Raw genomic sequence first — 21,959 nt, forward strand, 5'->3', positions numbered from 1 at the left:
CGGCAGGGCGCGCGCGCACGCGCGGTGGTGCCGCCTCTCTCCCCCGCACCCCCCCCCCGCACCCCGGCCTCACCTCCACCGAGCGAGCGGGTCGGAAGGCACGTCGCCTCCAGGCGCCGCCGCGCCCCACCGACTGCGTCAGCGAGCGGGCGACGAACATGGCGGCGTCCGCGGCCGGCCTGAGTGGCGGCGCGGGCCCCGGGCCCGAGGCTGGGGACTTCCTGGCCCGCTACCGCCAGGTGTCCAACAAGCTGAAGAAGCGGTTCCTGCGGAAGCCGAACGTGGCGGAGGCGGGCGAGCAGTTTGGCCAGTTGGGCCGCGAGCTGCGTGCCCAGGAGTGCCTGCCCTACGCGGCCTGGTGCCAGCTGGCCGTGGCGCGCTGCCAGCAGGCGCTCTTCCACGGTCCCGGGGAGGCGCTGGCGCTGACCGAGGCCGCCCGACTCTTCCTGCGGCAGGAGCGCGACGCGCGCCAGCGGCTCGTCTGCCCGGCCGCCTACGGGGAGCCGCTGCAGGCCGCGGCCAGCGCTCTTGGCGCCGCCGTGCGCCTGCACCTCGAGCTGGGCCAGCCGGCCGCCGCCGCCGCCCTCTGCCTCGAGCTGGCCGCCGCCCTGCGCGACCTGGGCCAGCCGGCCGCCGCCGCCGGCCACTTCCAGCGCGCCGCCCAGCTGCAGCTCCCGCAGCTGCCCCTGGCCGCGCTGCAGGCGCTCGGCGACGCCGCCTCCTGCCAGCTGCTGGCGCGCGACTACAACAGCGCCCTGGTCACCTTCACGCGCATGCAGCGCCTGGCGCGGGAGCACGGCAGCCACCCAGTGCAGCCACCCCCGCCGCCGCCGCCGCCGCCGCTGCCCCCGGGGCAGCAGGTGGGCCCCGGCGCCGCCCCGGCCGTGCCCGCCGCGCTGCTCCCTCCCAGCGCCGCTTCCGCGCCCGGCGCTTCCTCTCCCGCCACGCTCGGAGCCTTCGCGGACGTGTTGGTCCGCTGCGAGGTGTCCCGCGTGCTGCTGCTGCTGCTCCTGCAACCGCCGCCCGCCAAGCTGCTGCCAGAGCATGCCCACACCCTGGAGAAGTACTCCTGGGAGGCTTTCGACAGCCACGGGCAGGAGAGCGGGGGCCAGCTTCCCGAGGAGCTGTTCCTGCTGCTCCAGTCCTTGGTCATGGCTACCCACGAAAAGGACACGGAGGCCGTCAAGTCGCTGCAGGTGGAGATGTGGCCGCTCTTGAGTGCTGAGCAGAATCACCTCCTTCACCTCGTCCTGCAAGAAGCCGTCTCTCCCTCGGGACAGGGCATCTGATGAATCACTTCGCCCAAGTGACTTTGGGCTTGTGGCAGAACTTCGTGCACCTGCCCTGGCCTTTGGGGCGAGGGGCGGGGGGCCGTGCGAGCGGGCGGCGGCGAAGGGAAGGGGGTCCGAATAAAAGACAGGAATCCTAGCAGTTCTGCCTTGATCTTATTCCTCTTGACTCCTTAGGCATTAAGTTGACCGCAAGTTCTCTGTAGTCCCAGAACTTACTGCCGAGACGGTGGGAGGGAAACAACATGATGGGATCCATGGAGGACATGGCTCTCTTCCCCCAAACTGCCCACATACAAATAAGAACCTCCTGGGGCGCCTGGGTGGCTCAGTGGGTTAAGCCACTGCCTTCGGCTCAGGTCATGATCCCGGAGTCCTGGGATCGAGCCGCGCATCCAGCTCCCACCTCTGTGGGGAGTCTGCTTCGCCCTCTGACCTTCTCCCCTCTCATGCTCTCTCAAGTAAACAAAATCTTTACCAAAAAAACAAAAAACCAAAAAACAAAACAGGAATCCCCTTTATCCCTTACCTCTTCTTCCACCTGACGCCCCACCCCCTACCTCTTTGTTGCAAAGTGAGGACTGGATCTCGCACAGCGCCCAGTACGTAAGCTATAGGGTTTTTTTTTAATCGTGATTTGATTTCTTAGCACAGATCAGTGTCTATCCAAGTGACCACCCAAGTTCTTTGTTTCGTCCGCCCCACACCTATTCGTGGGGATGATTCCACGACCTAAGCCCTTGTGGCTACAGCCCCAGGTCCATAAGAAAGCCCTTCGGGTGCTCCTAAAGTGGGTTTTAGCTTTCCTTCCATCTGGAACATGGGAACAGCTTCTCCACATAATCGGGAAGCAGAAAGGAGAAAAACAGATGGCTGTCTTTCAGGTCCATGAGGTAGTCATCCCCTTGACACAGACAGTGTGCCTAGTCCTCAGGCTGTGCCAGGCCAGGAGTCTACAGAGACCCTCTGCCACGTGGACCTCTCAGAGAGCTGCAAGGCCACTGGGTCCCGTGCAAGGGGCGGGGCGTGTTCTAACGCAGATGGGCCCGATGTGCCTTGGAATTCACCGTTCCGATTCTAGGTTCTAGCCCCAGAGGTACGCCTAGTCCACGTGACAACTTTTATTTGTAGTAGGGATCTCTCTGCAACTCTTCCTTAATGCAACTGTGTAAAATCAGCACGGTTCTTTCGCATCGCGTGGTCGTGCCTATGCGGGACGGTGTCTTTGTTCCCCAAGAGCAGGATAGCAACTCATTTCAAAGTACTACATTTACAAAGATTCTTGGTCCACATGTTACATGCAAATGTTACAAACTGGGTGTTATTAAATTCAATTTTTTTTCTCTCTACAGTTGTGAGAGTGATCACGAGAACTCTTCAGAATATAATCTCCCTCTCCAGTCATTCAGCTTTGGGAAAATGCATCCTCTAGGCTGATGCTGTATACAGTACTAATCTTTTGGGGTGCCATTTAAGGACACGGTTTGGCAGATTTCTGTTTTGCCTTCAGTGTGTGTGTTTGGGGGGGCGGAATATGGTAAGGGTTGTCACCGTGCCTTAAGTGCCTCAAAATGGGTGGGACTTTCAGGGTAACCTTTACTACCCCTACTTCAACAGTGTGGAAGCAATAAGTAACGGAATACAAGAGAGACCCATCTGAGACAGAAGCAGCTAACATTCCCATGCTCTCACTTGGCTGCCTAGAAGGGTCTTTCGGAGCCCTAGAAGCCTAGTCTAACTTACTGCAAAAGTGCGTAGGGTGTCAGACACATGAAAAGATGCTCAACATCATTCATCATCAGGGAAATGCTAGTCAAAACCACAATGAGGTATCCCCTCACATCTGTCAGAAAGGCTAAAATCAGAAACACAGGAAACAAGTGTTGGCGAGAATGTGGAGAAAAAGGGACCCTCTTGCACAGTTGGTGGAATGTCCTCTGGTGTAGTTGCTGTGGAAAACACTATGGAGATTCCTCAGAAAGTTAAAAATAGAGCTACCATCTGGTCAAGTAATTTCACTACCGGGTATTTACCCAATGAAAATGAAAACACTAATTCAAAGAGATATATGCACCCCTATGTTTATTGCATTATTTACAACAGCCAAATTATGGAAGCAGCCCAAGTACCCATCCATAGATGAGTGGATAAAGAAGACACACAAATTGGAATATTTCTGAACCATAAGAAAGAAATCTTGCCATTTGCAACATGGATGTATCTAGGAGTTATAATGCTATGTGAAATAAGTCAGAGAAAGACAGTATATGATTTCACTCATGTGGAGTTTAAGAAACAAAGGATTTGAAAGAAAAAAGAAGAGACAAACTAAAAACCTAAGTAGAGAAAACTAAGTAGAGAAAACAAACTGATGGTTACCAGAGGCGAGGTACGAGGTATGTGTGGGGATGGGTGAACTAGGTGATGGGGATTAAAAGTGTACGTATAGTGGTGAGCCCTATGAGTAATGTATAGAGTTGGTGAGTCACTACACTGTACACCTGAAACTAATATAACACTGTTCATTATTTATACTGGAATTAAAAAAGAAAGTAGTTTAAAAAAAGTGGTTAGGGTGCATGGTCCTTTTTGGTTTTGCTTTTTCTTAGTATACTCCTCTCACCCTGGGCTACAGGCCTGGCCAGCTGCCTTACTGTCTTATTGATGAGGGAGCAGAAGGCATGCTGAGGACAAAGCACAAGCTAATACCCTTCAGGGGTGCCTGGTGGGTTCCCTAGAGGTGGGAAAGGTGTGACATTCCTCAGGCACTGCTGGCTGCCCAAGAGCAAAGGAAGAGGAAAAATAAATGAGTAATCGATAGAGATCATAGTCACACACGACATGAATCTCCCATCAGTTTTGCAACTGTCTAACTGACTCATAAGAAAAAAAAGCAATCTTGGGGCGCCTGGGTGGCTCGGTGGGTGAAGTGTCTGCCTTCAGCTCAGGTCATGATCCCAGGGTCCTGGAATTGAGCATCTGGCTCCCTGCTCAGTGGGGAATCTGCTTCTCCCTCTGCCTGCCACTGCCCCTGCTTGCACGCTCTTTCTCTCCCTCTCAAATAAATAAATAAATAAAGTACTTAAAATAAAAAATGAAAAAAAAGCAATCTTATCAATAGCCAGAACCTTTAGAAACCTATAGACTCAATTTCCTGGGACCCTCATGTTACCCTCCCTTCCATAGAATAGAAAATCTTACTTTATCCACCATTCCTCACAACGGCAGTGCAGGTCTTTCTGCCCACAGGTCCTGTCCCTGTGCTATAATAATAATTAAAAAAAAACCCTTTTCTGCACTGAAAAAGTCTCAAGAATTCTTTCTTGGCCATAGGCTACTGAACTGCACTTCAAACCACATCATTATGACAAGAACGTTCAGGAGTTATGATATGTAACTGTGAAAGTATTTGGATTTGGGCTTAAGGAAAAGCCTCCTTAGGCCTCGGGTCTAAACTCCCTGTATTGAGGAAGTGGGGTGGGTGGGATTACCAGAGAGCTTGGTGTTGGGTATACCAGTATAATTCTAGAAAACATGAAGATTGTTTTTCATTTGCCATTGGCTCATTTACAGATCTCCCTCAGAAACTTTATAGCATAGACAGCTGGGACAAGGCCAGATTTCAGCGATTTTCACAGACTTTGACAAAATCACTTGCTAATTATCAACTTAATGTCAAAACAACACTGATTTCTAACATGACCCCAAAATAAGTATTTTTAAAGCACATTAAAAATAGTTTTCTTTTTAACCTGAAAGCCAGAAGGAAAGAGCCACATCACTGAAATGTTCACTGATAAATCAAAATTAGCATTTACATTATAGACTATTGAGGATGGGGGCAGTGAAGCAGTGGTCCTTAAACGTTCCCCCTCCCTCTTTATGTGGGACATCTGTGATGAGAAATATTGCCGATGAAACATATTCTGCATGTGAACGAAACAGAGATATAAGAACATTTGAGGACCATAACACTGGAGAGTGACGACTAAGACTGAAGTGTCCACATTGGGCAAACTCTGAAATGGAAGTGGTCTGGTTAATGGTAACTGCCTAGGTGTTTCTCGTGTCATTAGACTAACCTAACCAGCAGTCTGCAAAGTTTTTCTGTAAAGGAGCAGATGGAAATATTTTACTCTTTTCAGGCCACAAGTGATCTCTATTGCATAATCTTTGTTTTGCAACTTTAAACCTATAAAAACCATTCTTAATTCACAGTCCATAAAAAGCCGGTGGTAGTCCAAATCCACGGATGGGCTCTAGCCTACCCATCCCTCTACTAGAACCTAGAACACAGCAGTTACTCAGTAGCTGTTTGTAAATGAATGACCTCCATGAGAGTAATTATTAATGCTTCTACCACATTGAATGAGAAAGACTGAAAATAAATGAACTAGTCATTAAACTCCAGGTTCCAGGAAACAAAAAATAAAACCAAAAGAAAGTAAAAGAATTTTTGAAGTTTTAAAGGGAAATTAATGAAATAGAACACAACCTCAGGGGCCCCTGAGTAGCTCAGTTGGTTAAGCACCAGACTCTTGGTTTCGGCTCAGGTCATGATCTCGGGGTCGTGGCATTGAAACCCATATTGGGTTCCACACTTAGCAGGGAGTCTGCTTGAGGATTCTCTCCCTCTGCCCCTCCCTGTACTACCTCTCAAATAAATAAATAAATTTTTAAAACCTGTCCTTCCTGCTCATGTTCTCTCTCAAAACAATAAAAATAAAATCTTTAAAAAAACCAACAACTTCAAATCTATGTTTGATTGGAAGAGATTATGCTGAGTGAAATAAGTCAAGCAGAGAGAGTTAATTATCATATGGTTTCACTGATTTGTGGAGCATAACAAATAGCATGGAGGACAAGGGGAATTAGAGAGGAGAAGGGAGTTGAGGGAAATTGGAAGGGGAGGTGAACCATGAGAGACTATGGACTCTGAAAAACAATCTGAGGGTTTTGAAGGGGCAGGAGGTGGGAGGTTGGGGGAACCAGGTGGTGGGTATTAGAGAGGGCACGGATTGCATGGAGCACTGGGTGTGGTGCAAAAACAATGAATACTGGGGCACCTGGGTGGCTCAGTGGGTTAAAGCCTCTGCCTTCGGCTCAGGTCATGGTCCCAGGATCCTGGGATCGAGCCCCGCATCGGGCTCTCTGCTCAGCAGGGAGCCTGCTTCCTCCTCTCTCTCTGCCTGCCTCTCTGTCTACTTGTGATCTCTATCTGTCAAATAAATAAATAAAATCTTAAAAAAAAAAAACAAAAACAATGAATACTGTTACGCTGAAAATAAATTTAAAAAATTAAAAAAAAAAAGACCAAGAGTTGATTCTTTGAAAATCCAATAGAATAGACAAACACTCACCCACTATGGTGAAGGGAGAACGAGAGAAATATGTGTGTATGTAGATAATGCTCTATGGCACACGTGGAGAGACACAACTCGAATGTATACATTCACATTAGCTACGAGTAATAGAAAATGAGAATACCGATGCTCAGATAAGGAAGGGAGAAGATAGCTAAGCATCTAGCACTCAGAAAGACAAAGCTCAGTGGCATTTCTACCTAGCTTTGATTAAACACATGATTACTACACTAATGAAGCCAGTCTAGACCAGCAAGTTAACAGGAAAAGATGGAAACTTTCCTACTTTATTTTCAAGTTTAATATCACTCTCATGCCCAAACCTTGTAAATAGAGCTCCTGGAAGAGGGAAACCAGTTTTACTGATTAGTAAAGATGAAAAATTCTAAATAAAATGTAACCAAAATGAATCCAGCTAAGTTGTTAATGATCGGTACACTCTGAGTGTGATCCTACCAAAGATGACCTTCCATGATGTAAAGACTCCCATCAGACCTGATTTCAAGCTGCTGATGGAATGTCATGGAATGCTACTAGACAGCCCCAGCAAAGCACTGGGAAATCTCTGGGAAAGCTACTCTCACTTTGTAAATGTGATAAAACAGTGTTTGTTTAAAACTAACAGTGAGCATTAAAGAGTAAAATATGGGATCCATTCACAGTGAAGTCAAGAAAAGATAGGCTTCTTTGTTTTATACATGGGTCTGTGTGCACGCGCGCACGCATGTGTGTGTGTGTGTGTGTGTTTCTGCATATTAATCACAAAAGCATTTAGAGTGACTGCTCTTTCCTGTTTACCAGGTCCTGCCAGCGTGAACCAGTATGGTATTCTGGGGGATGTCACAATGTTTGGAGTCCCCGGGGGTCCACATTACAACAAAGAACAAGGGAGCTGGCATTGTCCAGAGACATGAAAGGTAAAGGGAACACTCTTGTTCCCACCTTGTAAATGCAAATCTATTCTGATTTCGCTTATTAATGGGAATGAAGGAAAAAGCATTTTCTAGGTCGGTTTTCCATCTGTACCAGGTGCCTAGGGCTGTGCTAATTTGCTCCAGAGAAGAGACCGCATCTGGAATTGAAAAGTTCTTGTTATCACAGCTGAATACATTTGTGGTGTCTGTCATTTCCCCATGACTCATCTGTCTCTTAAAGTGGCTGAACAGGGGCTCTCAGGAGGTTAGAGCCTGGCTCGTGAAGCAACTATTCCCGGTGCAGTCACTGAAAGACTATGCAGAGAAAAGACGACTGCCTCAGAGACTGGCAGTTCTCAGCCTCATCGAGGTCTCAGATCTCCACTTCTTTCCACCAGTAACTCTCCACACCTTAGCGTAACAGACCTGATGGGCTGGGCCATTTAATTGTCACTGCAAGTCTGCGGTTCATAGGCTCAGCCCTTAAACCTGGTCTTAAGTCTAAGTATCTGTCTACAAGCACAGGATACGGAAGACTCCTCTAGAACACCGTGGACGTGTCCTGATTCTCCATATACGTTCATGTATGTTCATGTATGTTCACGGGTGTTCTTGTGCATACTGTGTAATTTATTTTCCCCTATGTGTGCCATAAAAAGAAGGGCTATAACAGGTTGACAGGTCACTGTACAATCAGCTGATGCCATAGTTCTCACCAGAGTGACTAAATGCCTCTGTCAGTTGAGTCTCCCATTGTCTTTCTCACCATCTGTAACTCATTCCATAGCACTGCTGGTGATGCTCTGAGAAACTGTGATACCACCACGTAACATGGATTGCCCAACATGCAATCTTCTCCCCGAGGAAGGAAATCACACCTGTATTCCTTGAATATATTAGCAACATAATCCTAGAATTCCATTTTGAAGGTATTTCCTTAGGGCTGATTCTGGCATTAATTACTGTATAAGACAGAGTTTGAACAAGAAATAAGGAACTACTCCAATTATAATAATTTGAGAGAAGTTTGATAAAGGTACTCAGTAGGTAGGTGGGGGCAGGGTATTAGCAACCCTAGGCCTGGTGGGAGGAGGACTGGGAGTAGAACCGGAGGGGGAGCAGAATCTTACAGGAGACTCTTCTAGTGCTTTATAAAAATGACCACAAATTCCTTACATTCCTCCCACTGAGAAGTGGGGTCTCTGTCCCTTTCCCTTGAATCTGGGTGGATGTGAAACCGTCATGTTGTGCAACGCTCAGACCTCATGGAAAGGCCATATGGAATTGGCCTGGGACAGCCCCAGATGCTGTCCTGGCTAAGGCTGGTCCGCACCAACTACCAGACATACAGGTGAAGATGCTTCTAGATGCTTCCAGCCCCCAGCTGAGGCCCTGGTTATTGCGGAGCACAACCAACGACCTCTACTGCACTAGAAGTTCTGACCCATAGAATCCCTGAACCAAAGAGAAGGGTTGTTTTTAGGACATTAGGTTTCGGGGTGGTTTGGTACTCAGTGATAGTAACCGGACCAGGGAAAGAAAGCCACTCTGAAGGCAGCAGTGACCTTCAGTGGAGAGAAATAGCCAAATCTTCTACAAAGCAGGGCGCCAGGAGAATAAATATCATATGTATATGATATCATATCATATAAATCAATATCAATATCATATATAAATAAATAATTCAACAAATAAATATCATATCAATAAATATCTCATATATATGATATATAAATATCATATATATATATATTTTAAAGTAAACTCAATGCCCAATGTGGGGCTTGAACACACAGCCCCGAGATCAACTGAGCCAGACAGGTGCCCCAAGAATAAATGTTTTGATCTTACTCTACTTCCTTCCTCTGCTCTCTTGCCAGCACTTTCCAAAAGCTAGAGGATAAGGTAGCCTGCTGCTGTACTTCACACAGGTCAGACGGAAGACCAAGAAGCAGGGTAGAGAAGCAGGACTGTGGATCTAACGGGCAACGCAGGAGTTATCTTGCCCAGGGCCATTTGAGGACTCTGAACTTTATTCTGAAGAGAAGAGGGAGACACTGAAAGGTTTTAGGCAGAGGACTGATAAAATGATTATCAAAAAAAAAAAAAAAAAAAAGATGTGCAGCTTTTATCAGGGGAGAGACTAGAGCCAGAGATGACTAATTAGGAATGTAGCGTAACAGATGCAGAGTGAGGTGAGGGGGCCTAAGGCAACAGTGGCAGCTGAATAAATGCAGGAGAAGCCCTCTGAGAGGAATTACAAAGAAAGAACTGCTGGACTTGTGAACCCGTGCATCAGGAGGCATGAAATAAGGGAGGGATAGACAATGATACTAATGTTTCAAGCCTATTTAACTTAGGGTCTCCTGATCATTTCCCAAGGTTTCACCCATTCTTTTATGTGGAAGAGACAAATCTTCACGTCCATTCATGGTTCTGCCCCCCTAAACTCAAGTCTTAAATCTCGTGCCTGCTGGAGTTCAACCAAATTTCCCTGCTATCATCTCAAACTCAAAATATCCATAAGCAAACTCATAATGTTATCAATCCACTCAGCCCTAACCACAGATTTCTGTAAATAGAACATCTCTTCATTTCTATTATCTATGAGATCTTTGGTGCTATTTTTTAACAATTTTTTAAGGTTTTATTTATTTATTTGAGGCAGAGAGATGCAGAGAGAGAGAATGAGCAGAGGGAGAGGCAAAAGCTGACTTCCCACCCAGCTGGGAGCTTGACGTGGGGCTCGATCCCAGGGACCCGGGGATCAGGACCTGAGCGGAAGGCAGATGCTCACCTGACTGAGCCTCCCAGGTGCCCCTGATGCTACTACTTTTTCTCCCTATGTCCATAATCACTCCTTTGCCCATAAGTTGAAAAATCTTTTTTGGAATTAAGTTCATAGAAGCTAGGAGTGTTTGTCCCATATCTGCAATCTTTGTCAAAAGCTCTTTAAAACATTCGTGCATTGTCTTGGAAGAACTAATTACATACCATTAAGGTCCCGGTAGAATTCCCTCGATAACTCTGCCACTTCTTTCCATCAAGACTATACATGATGATAAACTGAGAGATGTAGAGGCTGGAGAACTTCTGACGGGCACCCTGGGTCATGATGCTGTGAATAATCATTGGCGCCAATAGATCCACCTGCCAGTTAAAACAACACTTTATTTTAAATGTATGTACCACCTTCTGGAATTAATTATTGGCTTAAGAAGGGTCTATACCAATACAGATACGCTCGGTAGTACCTTGGATCTGTGTGAAGTGGTGAGATAAATGATGGGAACAAGAAGGAAAGGCGCTGAGTTGGGTCCCCAGGCTACTTCCTGCCTGACAAAGCAGACCACTTTCAAGTCGATGTGCTGCATATGGAGCCACATAACCTAGTGCTCTGCCCACACTTCAACCTCAGCAGAGTCAGAGCCCATTTCCTCCCCTCTCCCCTCCCCAGGCCAGTCCCCTTCCCTGTCAGCACTATAAACTGCTGTCCCTCCTTTACATGTGAGTTCAGAAACTCTTTTCTGATTCACCCAGACAAATTAAGTGCTGCTTTCTCTATGCTTCTGCTTCCTTTTGTGTACACAGTCAAGCAGACACAGGACAGAGAGCAGCAAGGTCTTCAGAAGCTACAGCACATCTCGGCCCATTACATGCTATGCCCAAATGAAGAGACTTCATTTTTGCTCATGGTGTTGTGGTGCAGACAATGGAAGTACCAGGTGCACCAATTCTGTGGTTTGTTGAACTGACTTGTACTATGTCCTCATGCAGTATGTGCGAGGTCTTTTTTTTTTTAAAGATTTTATTTATTTATTTGACACAGAGAGACAGATCACAAGTAGGCAGAGAGACAGGCAGAGAGAGAGGGGGAAGCAGGCTCCCCGCTGAGCAGAGAGCCCAATGTGGGGCTTGATCCCAGGACCCCGAGACCATGACCTGAGCCAAAGGCAGAGGCTTAACCCACTGAGCCACCCAGGCACACCACGTGCGAGGTCTTTTTAATACAGTCTTTAATGAAGTCTTGCCAGCCTTTCCCACCTACATTTTATAACTGATGAATTCTTGGCAAAGTGCCAATCTAATCTACTTCATCTTCTTCTTGTGCCTTGACTACATTATGACTGGAATCTTGGAGGAATCTGGCCATCAGAAAGTCAACATTTTCACCTGTGTATGCAGCCATGTTAGACTGTGACAGCGAGACACATCTCTGCACAGGGAAGTAAGCAAAGCAGTGAGAGTCGCTTGGTGTGCCAGTGGGAGCACTGCAGCTGCGCCGCTCTGATCGCCTCCCTGGCTCCCTGGAGCCATTGCTTGCTTTTTTTTTTTTTTTTTTTTTTTTGTTAAGTCAATATAATTCTTTATTTCTCTGGGGTATTTATTTTATAAAGTTACCAGAACAAGAAAATGTATACCTGGGCTTTAGTAGGACAGATGGTTAAAAAAAAAAAAAGCACCTTAAGGATGAGGAGATTTAATACAGAATTGGCTGATAATACAATTAGGTGGATTTGTAACTGGTTCAATTACCATAAGCAAACTGTGGCCGTTAGTAGATGATTATCAACCTAAAGGGGGTTCTAGAAACAGCAGAGTATAACGATTACAAATGAGGCCTCTGGACCCCAACAATCACGGTTTGAATTTCGGCTTAACCACTCATTGGCTATATGACTTGGGGCAAGTGACTTCTCTTTGCTTCAGCTTTCTTATCTGAAATGAGGGTGACAGTAACAGTGTGGTGAGGATTTGTTAAAAATGCTTGGAGTTGGGGGCGCCTGGGTGGCTCAGTGGGTTAAAGCCTCTGCCTTCAGCTCAGGTCATGATCCCAGTGTCCTGGGATCGAGCCCCGCCTCGGGCTCTCTGTGCGGTGGGGAGCCTGCTTCCTCCTCTCTCTCTGCCTACTTGTGATCTCTGTCTGTCAAATAAATAAATAAAATCTTTAAAAAAAAAAAAGGACACACACACACAACCTTCAATATCTAAAAAAAAAAAATGCTTGGAGTTGTTTAAAATACACAGTAAGGAAGCCCTGTCTTCTTCAATATATTGATCATGAATTGGCTAACGTATAAAAATGTTTACTGATCGAGCAGTAAATTCAGTGAAACTGGGAAGACTAAGAAATTATTTGGGAGACAGAAGCTTGACAAGCTGGAACAATGGGCCAAATCTAGTGTGTAGGACCTGAACACAGTGTACGACTTGGGTTCTTTGGCCGATCGTGGAAAAGGCACTCTATTTACTAGTCTCATTAGGTTGTAGCCAGTGAAGGACATATAATTCCCCAAATGGAAATGACAATGCTATCACAATAAATAAATCAATGGCACAACAGAGGCAGGACACACAAAGAGATGACAGTGTCTGCCACCCAGGGATACACGTAAGGTTGAAAGAAATGCAAGGTCAGAAAATGGGGTTGGGCAGCTTCCCAAGAAACAAAAATTCTCAGGAATTCACGAGCAGTCAGTTCAAACTGAGTTGTAACTGGCAGTCTTTGGGCAGTGAGCACCAGAGGCGGGGGGCACGCTCGGGCTCTAGAGGGAACCTACTGTCGTGGTGAGGCTGACAGGCTGCGCTGGCATTTCCACGCTGCCCTCAGCGCTCATGCAGCAAGTCCCTGTATGTTCGCCCTTGAAGGGGTCAGGGCCATGAGTAAACCCATGTTCACTGGATAAAATCTTTGGATATGTTGGATGAAATATAATATATTATTAAAATGAATTTCACATGTTTCTTTTTAAATGTGGCTATTAGGAAATATAAAATTACACATGTGGTTTGCATTTGTGGTTCAGATTATAATTATCATATTGGACAGTGCTTCTCTAGAGGAAATGGGAAAATGAGAAAATTTGAAAGATCTAGTCATTTAAAAAGAAACTGAGTAATCCTAAAGACATTGTCTCAGTCATTGGCTCCAAGTTAGTTTACCGGATCAGACTAGCAAACAAGCAGAAGACACTCTGTTCTTTCTCTGTTGGTTACCTGGAGTTTGATAAAAATGACTTTTGTTTTGAGCTTGCAAGAGGAATCATGACATGACTGAATGTGACATGCTTTCTAACCTTGATCCAGGAGAAGGGATCCTTGGTGCTCCAGGCATTGACCGATCCAGAATAATGAAGTCTGGCCAACTTTGGGGCCCACTGTCCTTTGCCCAAGAAAGGAGAAAGAGATTAGATTCAGCTGTGTTGGTCCTAGATACTTAGGAATAAAATTGCTTTCTCTCTTAAGATTTTATTTATTTATTTGGGGGGTGCAGGAGTAGGGGAGATAGGGGTGGGGGAAGGGCAGACGGAGAGGGACAAGCAGACTCACAGGCGCTCTATCCCAAGACCCTGAGATCATGACCTGAGCTGAAATCAAGAGCCAGTTAACAGACTGGGTCACCCAGGTGCCCCTAAATTTGATCTCTTGAGAAAGGCTAAGCCTAGCTGAGGAGAAGATAAAGGCAAAAAGTGCAGTAGTATTTAATTTTTTAAACTTAATAATTTTGTTTATTCTTAGCACCTCTAATTAGGTGGTACTGGAATGTATTACAAGTACTATAAAATGCTATCATTACTTCTTTATTACATAATGTATGTTCCTTCTAGAAAAGTTAGTTAATGAGAAATAAAATGTGAGTAAAAATGAAAGTTAAAAAAATCATCCTTTTGGGGCGCCTGGATGGCTCAGTGGTCATGATCAGGTCAGGTCATGATCTCAGGGTCCTGGGATCGAGCCCTGCACCGGGCTCTCTGCTCGGCAGGGAGCCTGCTTCCTCCCCTCTCTGCCTGCCTCTCTGTGTACTTGTGATCTCTCTCTCTCTCTCTCTCTGTCAAATAAATAAATAGAATCTTTAAAAAAAATCATCCTCTTGCCTACAGACAAATAATATTATTTTTGTATATAACTCTCAAGCTTCGTTTTCTTCTCCTTAAAGATTTTATCAATAGCCAAACTATGGAAAGAACTAGATGTCCATCAACAGATGAATGGATAAAGAAGATGTGGTATATATACACAATGGAATACTATGCAGCCATAAAAGAAATGAAATCTTGTCATTTTCAACGACGTGGATGGAACTTGAGGGTATTATGCTGAGCGAAATAAGTCAGTCAGAGAAAGACGATTATCATATGATCTCACTGATATGAGGAATTGGAGAAACAAGACAGAGGATCAGAGGGGAAGAGAGGGAAAATAAAACAAGACAAAACCAGAGAGGGAGACAAACCATAAGAGACTGTTAATCTCAAAAAAAAAAAAAAAAAAAGGAGAGAGAGAGAGACTGTTAATCTCAGGAAACAAAGTGAGGGTTGCTGGAGTGGAGGGGGTTGGGACGGATGGGGTGGTTGGGGGACGGACATTGGGGAGGGCATGTGCTATGGTGAGTGCTGTGAACTGTGTAAGCCTGACGATTCACAGACCTGTGCCCCTGAAACAAGTAATGAATTTTATGTTAATAATAAATAAATAGATAAATAAGAAGAGTGACTACTACAGGTCTGGGATTTATCTGCTAGAGAGAGAGAGAGTGAGAGAGAGAGTGAGGGCACAAGCAAGGGAAGGGGCCGAAGGAGAGGGAGAAGCAGGCTCCCTGGATTCTAGGTTCTGGATTCCAGGACCCTGGGGTCATGACCTGAGCCAAAGGCAGATGCCTAAGCAACTGAGCTACCCCGGTGTCTCATCAGGCCTTGTTTTCAAATGGCACTTTGTTCCCTCTAAAACAGGGTTGACAAACCTTCTTTTGTAAACAGCCAGATAATAAATAATTTAGGCTCTGCCGATCATTTGGTTTCAGCTACTTAACTGTTGTGGTAGAGTGAAAGCAGCCACAGACAACTTTAGGTCAGTGGGGTTGGCTGTATGTGTCAGTACAAGATTCTAGGTACAGATGCTGAAAATCGAATTTCACATAATTTTCACATGTCATGAGACATTCTTCTTCTTTTTTTCCCCCAATCATTTAAAACTAGAAAAATAATTCTTAGTTTGAAGGCTACATAAAAATAAGTGGTGGTGCTGGGGTTGGGAGAGGGTGGTGGGTTATGGACACTGGGGAGGGCATGTGCTATGGTGAGTGCTGTGAACTGTGTAAGCCTGGTGGTTCACAGACCTGTACCCCTGGGGCTAATAATACATTATATGTTGATAAAAAATAAAAAAAATAAATAATTGGTGGGCTGGATTTTGCCTTTAGGCCATAGTTTGCTTACTGTTGCTCTAAAACAGTATCTGGGAGCTGACTGCAGATCCTGCTCAAGCTTTCCTGTCACTGCTCATAGCAGAGTGAAGACAATGGACTCAAGGGGAGCACCAGGGAATGCAGGTAGGACATGTAAGGAGGTGGTCATGAGAAGTGATAGTAGCTTGAACAGTGGCAATCAGAAAAGAGAAAATGGATTTAAGACGCACTTGTGGAGTAGATGTAATAGAAGGATGGAGATGGATGGGTTATCTAAATCCAACAGAAATAAAAAAGATACTATTAGCCCAGATCTTGGGAGACAAAATACTGGTATTTACCATATTGTCCTGAAGCTGTAATCTGAAAATCTCGGATGTGTCCAGAAGCCATCCCCAGCGGAGTCTGACACTCTGAAATCAAAGGAGAGGACTGTGACAGCTAGCAGTACCTAAAATTCAGCCTTCACAAAGGCAAGCCAGTGAGAACGGGCGAATACCAAGCAATGGTCGATACTTTCTATTGTTTACCATGCCATTTAATTCGCTCTAATAGAACCATCCACACTCTGACTTGTTTATGGTTGAATCTTGAACTCTTCCAAGCCATATTTGTAAGTTATCTTTGGCAACTGAACCAAAATTCAGTTTCAGATTTTGCTCTTGGAGATGCTGGAGCTTCACAAAGTTGTGAGAACGAAGTTATTTTTAGCACCAGTTTGTTAAATACTTAGAGCTTCAGGTTCGCACATATTTGCTCTTCCCTGAGGATTCTGATGATTTCTACCAGCAATATTCATTACAGATTTGTTAATGACTGTGAGCTTGTATTTGTTTCTTGATAAAAGCAACCATCCTAGGAAGGAGGAAAGCTACTTACTCTTGCTGTACACCAGAAAAAGAGTGCTCATCCCCGCTTGTAGGTGCTCGCCAATAAGGCATTCTATCCGCCAAATTCCAACTTTGGATGGTAGCATTTCCACAGTCTCAAAAACACCTTTTCAAAAACAGAAGGAACAAAAATTATTTCTTTTTACTAAAAAATGAGCACGAGATGCATTGGTTTATGCAGAACACCCAAGGAGAGCCACCTAAGTCAGTTCTACCACTCTTGACCCCCTCAAAGCCAAAGTGCTTTGCTATGTGACCCCGCCAATTTGGAGGTACTGAAGATTGAGTTCTGATAGCCCCCACCCCTGGGAAATGGGAGAGACAGGCTGGTGGGGGAACAGGAGAGAGCCACTACACTCTCAGAGTGCCAAAGGTTATTGTGTTTTTTTGTCCCCCCCATAAACCAGATGTGAGCTCCCTGGGCCAGGGAAGTGAGGGTGAGGTCCTCGTGGACCTAGGCCACTAGGGCTGCCTTGAGGGCTAACTCAACCCAGCAGTAAGAAGTTAGAGGGGGTACCGAGGGGCTGAGGCATGAGTCACAAGTGACTCCCTAGAATAAAGGTGTCCGTTGTAAGTAGATAAGAACTGTCCTAGCATTTAACCTTTACCATTTCCATGCTGGAGTTCAAAGCAGCAGCCATGAAGGGGTTGGGGAGGACACACAATAAACGTAAGGCAGAGGAAGAGAGGGCTCAACCACACCATCCTTGCCTGAAATAGGCCTCTCGGAGTACACCCTGCAGTTCGGGGTCGGAGGCGTATGTGTGACGTGAAGCAGCCGCAGGAGAGCTTATTACTGAAGAGTGAGCAGGAAAGTCACTGAACTTCTTGGAATTTTAACACAGAAACAGGGAAAGTTTGCTCCCACTATTAAACCTGTTTTAAAGGGGCGGTGGAGACCTAGAATAAAGCTGTGTTTTGATCAACACTGTGAGTCATGCTTATACTGGTTATGGACATAAACAATTCACCCCATGGAGAACTACTGGTGCATTTGAGACAGTGGAAACCCTAACTCCAGCCCAGGAAAGTGCCGCAACATTAATTATTCATTTATTCTGCTCTATTTCCTTTATCTGTATCTGAAATTATCCTGTTTATGGGCTAATTTATTTATTTATTTTTAAAGATTTTATTTATTTATTTGACAGAGAAAGAGATCACAAGTAGACGGGGTGGGGGGGAAGCAGGCTCCCCGCTGAGCAGAAAGTGTGATTCGGGGCTCAATCCCAAGACCCTGAGATCATGACCTGAGCCGAAGGCAGAGGTTTAACCCATTGAGCCACTGAGGCACCCCTCTGGGCTAATTTATTTATTATGTTACTTGAAAAAGTAAGTTACCTGAGATCAGGGAGTTTCTTGGCTTTGTTCATGGATTGCTTCCCCAGTGCCTGCACCATGCAAAGTAAGTACTCAGTACGTCAGCAGGTGGACAAAAAGGGCAGAAATTAGCTCATACCTGGGTAGAGGTTGTAGACTGCCATTTTATACTCCTCTTTTTTCCGTACAGTGAACACGTGTCCACTGAAATGAATAGAATGGATGTTTTCACTGCTGCCCATGCTGAGCAGATACCATCGAATCTTTTGGTCCTGAGCCATTACTAAGCCAGGCAGTGTGTCCATCACATAGCCATTGACTGCTGGAGGAGAACACAGAGAAGGCTGTTGAAATCCATTACAGAAGTTTCTTTCCCTCTCCTCCAGTAAAAAATATTGATTCCTACAAGGATTACACTCCTATACACACACTCTCAATTCACTGTCCAAGCCTCAGCCTGCGTAATAACTGGGGGTGGGGTATGTTACCATGGAAACGGTAATTTTCTTTAAGAGTGGGATCCTCCTTCTGGATATTGCAGGGAGCTCTGCAGTTCCTTTCCAGGTTTTCAGTGAAGTACCAGCTCTTAGTCTCATCAAAAATAGTGAAAAACAGAGCGAATTCCTGCACTGTCACTTGTCGCCCGTGAGCAGGGTTCAGTGTATCGCTGCGGCAGATCAGAAGGGGTCCAATCAAGCCTGAGTGCACATCCTTCTCCTGAGAGAGAAGACATCAATCCTATGAACATGAATGCCCTCGCCTATGAACCAGGATAGATCTCTTATCAACTTCCATGCCACTCCAAACCAATCCTGATCTGGTAGGTTCCAGAGTGATCGTTCTCAAACACAAATATGATGGCACCTCCCCTATCAGAATCTTCCCGTTAAGCTTACAGTAAATAGAAAAACTCTCAGCAGATAACACGAAGTCTATTTCTTCTCAACCAGTAAGTGGCCAGTGCAATGTCCACCTGCTTACCAGATCAACATCAGAAAAATAAGCCCAGGCTTTGCAGTCAAACTCATCTTTAGTGGGGGCCATATGCTGCTGCACTGTCCAAAAGTAAATTCTGGTGTCATTAGGGTTGACAAACTTTCTTCTAGGTTCTGCTCCTTGCCTCTGATCTTCCTCGTAAGAAATAAGGCTAGAATAGAAGGAGTAGGGACGAGAGGCCTGGTTTTTGAAAGTTACCTGCAGAGAAAAAGTAAATACAAAATTTAAAAAAGAATTTGAGTAACATGTTTTAGGATCATATAAAGTCTTTAGCTTAAGGTTTATATCCCTAACAGCAATGCCTATTTGGGGTTTATCCAGAGGAAGTGGTACAAAGGATGGGTGTTTTCAGGACCCAAACATCACACTCTACCTACAGAGGAAACTGAGGTATTTTTGAACTCTAAAATCTTTAAAGCATGAGCTTAAAGTTGCAGAAGAGAAAATTCCTAAATACTGAAAAGCTGTTCAAAAGTAAAAGGGAAAATATCACCCCAGGGGTTTTCAGAGACCATAAGCCCAAGAATCAACATGTGTGGTTCTTATGACAAATTCCAGGATGAATGCATATGATCTTTAAAAAAGACTTCAGATTTCAGGGTGCCTGGGTGGCTCAGTGTGTTAAGCCTCTGCCTTCGGCTCAGGTCATGATCCCAGGGTCCTGGGATCGAGCCCCACATCGGGCTCTCTGCTCAGCAGGGAGCCTGCTTCCCCCCTTTCTCTCTGCATGCCTCTCTGCTTACTTGTGATCTCTGTCTGTCAAATAAATAAATAAAATCTTTAAAAAAAAGACTTCAGATTTCAAAAAATTATACGTTTCACAGGACATATATAAACTAAAATAAGAATCAAAACAGAAAAAGAATTGCTGACAATTCCATAATTTTATTTTATTTTACTTTTTTAAAGATTTTATTTATTTATTTGACAGAGAGAGATCACAAGCAGGCAGAGAGGCAGGAAGAGAGAGAAGAGGAAGCAGGCTCCCTGCTGAGCAGAGAGCCCGATGTGGGGCTCAATCCCAGGACCCCGAGATCATGACCTGAGCCGAAGGCAGAAGCTTAACCCACTGAGCCACCCAGGTGCCCCCAATTCCATAATTTTAGATCCTTCTATATCCTTAAAGTCAATAATCAATTGGGCCAGTGGATGACGATTTTTGGAAAAGAATAAGCTACTTTCATTTTTGGCTCACACAATGCACCAAAATAACTTGTAGTCTACAGGAATTACTTATGGGTTAAAAGGTTAAGTGTTAAAAAATAAACAAATAAATAAAATAAAAGGTTAAATGTTAAGCAATTAAACTGTAAACAAAAGTTGAATGTATAAGTGATTTTAAGAAAAAAGTCTTTGTATAGGAAAGGATTTTTATAAATATGAAAGCTGTGTGTCATAAAAGAAAGATTTATGGGTTACTATCAGTAATTCAAACCTGTTTTATTTCAAAAATCACTATAAATAAAATTAAAAGATGACAAACTTGGAAAAATATAGGGTAATATAAATTGATAAGAAAAGTTCTCCCTCAAAAGGTCAAATCTGCAAAGGACATTAACAGATAATTCTTTAGAGAAAGTCTTAAAATGTTCATGTATATTGTACTTCTGGAATTTTACCCAAGGAAAAGGGTTGTGATTGCAACATTATTGAACTAGTGAAAACATTGCAAACTATTTAAAAGGTTGTTCAAAGTAAATGGTTAAGTAAATCATAAATTCACATAATAGACTATTATGCCATCATTAAAACAAAATATTTAGAAAGTATTTCTAATGACACAAGAAATATTGACAATATGGGGCGCCTGGGTGGCTCAGTGGGTTAAGCTTCTGCCTTCGGCTCAGGTCATGATCTCAGGGTCCTGGGATCAAGCCCCGCATCAGGCTTTCTGCTCAGCGGGGAGCCTGCTTCCTCCTCTCTACCTGCCTCTCTGCCTACTTGAGATCTCTGTCTGTCAAATAAATAAATAAAATCTTTAAAAAAGAAGAAATATTGACAATATGCTATTTAGTCCAAAAAGAAGAGCTGTGATCTCGGGGTTGTGGAATTCAGCCTCACATTGGGATTCTCTCTCCTCCCTCTGCCCCTCCCACTCTTGCTCTCTCTTTCTTTCTTCCTAATATAAATAAATAAATAAATCTTTTTTAAAAAAAAAAAGAAGAGGTAAAATTACACGTTGCATAATTTTGAGCACATAAAGAAAAGAATACATAGGACAAAGAGAACATACACCAAAATGGTAGTTATGGGATTATTTTTTAACTTCCTGATTTTCTATACTTTAAAATTCTCAGAAAGTGAAAGTACATTATTTTTATAAACAGAGACAAAAATATACATACAGGATTAATTTTCTTATAACTTCATTGTTCTAAACTCACCATGATATTGTCTTCAACTTCCGCTCTTATATATGGCCCCAAGAGTCCGAGGTGTTCGTTTAGTTCTCCACGGTATAAGGGCTGAGTAAAAGACCCATCAGTAAATTCCTGGAAAACCACCTTCTTGAACTGAGCGACATCCCTACCTTGAGCCCTGGGGGCAAAAAGCAGAGAAAAAACAGTATCTTCATGGATCAGGTAGGTAGAAACACCTGACATTCTTGCCCTCCCTGTACTGGAGACACTTCCATAGAGCTGATGATGAGCTGGAGCGAAGAAGGGAGAAAGGAGTTAGTACAGACAACATCCAGGTTTCTGATTTGGGCAAGTGGCTGGACAGTGATGCAGCTCACTGAGATGGGCAACCCTGGAGAAGTAGGTGGGGGTATAGAGTTTTAAACACATGGGACATCTATGTAAATTAAATTTGCAAATACAGAGATTGAGAGCTTACAAAAGAGATCTAAATGAAGATCATGCAAAATGGAGACACTATCCAGACCATGTGAGTGGCTTATTACAGCTGATAATCAATTTTGTTATGTCCTCATCTTATTGGACAAGCAAGCAACATGTTGCATAGGTAACCACTCCATCTTCCTGACATACCCTCTCTCC

The 21,959-nt window shown here is 44.6% G+C and overlaps 2 protein-coding genes across 7 annotated transcripts in view; one reads left to right on the plus strand and one right to left on the minus strand.

Annotated features, from left to right (window-relative positions):
• Nucleotides 1-21,959, minus strand: part of F8 (coagulation factor VIII) — a 110,355-nt gene that overhangs the window by 14,469 nt on the left and 73,927 nt on the right. For 3 of the 6 annotated variants that reach the window (XM_032846393.1, XM_032846396.1, XM_032846397.1), the window contains exons 15-22: nt 21,342-21,495; nt 18,943-19,155; nt 18,450-18,678; nt 18,101-18,283; nt 16,631-16,747; nt 16,093-16,164; nt 13,644-13,729; nt 10,561-10,716 (exon numbers count right to left, since the gene is read on the minus strand). In XM_032846393.1, the coding sequence (XP_032702284.1) occupies nt 10,561-10,716; nt 13,644-13,729; nt 16,093-16,164; nt 16,631-16,747; nt 18,101-18,283; nt 18,450-18,678; nt 18,943-19,155; nt 21,342-21,495 (1,210 nt within the window). Of the gene's footprint in view, nt 1-73; nt 177-10,560; nt 10,717-13,643; nt 13,730-16,092; nt 16,165-16,630; nt 16,748-18,100; nt 18,284-18,449; nt 18,679-18,942; nt 19,156-21,341; nt 21,496-21,959 lie in introns of those variants that run through there. The other 3 variants (XM_032846394.1, XM_032846395.1, XM_032846398.1) reach the window with 3 other exon arrangements.
• Nucleotides 132-1,367, plus strand: F8A1 (coagulation factor VIII associated 1). The gene has a single exon (XM_032846399.1). It carries the CDS (start codon nt 159-161, stop codon nt 1,287-1,289), a length of 1,131 nt encoding a protein of 376 aa, XP_032702290.1. The 5' UTR covers nt 132-158; the 3' UTR covers nt 1,290-1,367.

Source organism: Lontra canadensis, unplaced genomic scaffold, assembly GCF_010015895.1.
Source record: "Lontra canadensis isolate GAN:19392208 unplaced genomic scaffold, GSC_riverotter_1.0 scaffold174, whole genome shotgun sequence".
In the NCBI taxonomy this organism is placed as follows: domain Eukaryota; kingdom Metazoa; phylum Chordata; class Mammalia; order Carnivora; family Mustelidae; genus Lontra; species Lontra canadensis.

What these genes read in the sequence shown, in the direction of transcription:
- F8A1 (XM_032846399.1), top strand. Translation starts at nt 159, where the DNA reads ATGGCGGCGTCCGCGGCCGGCCTGAGTGGCGGCGCGGGCCCCGGGCCC.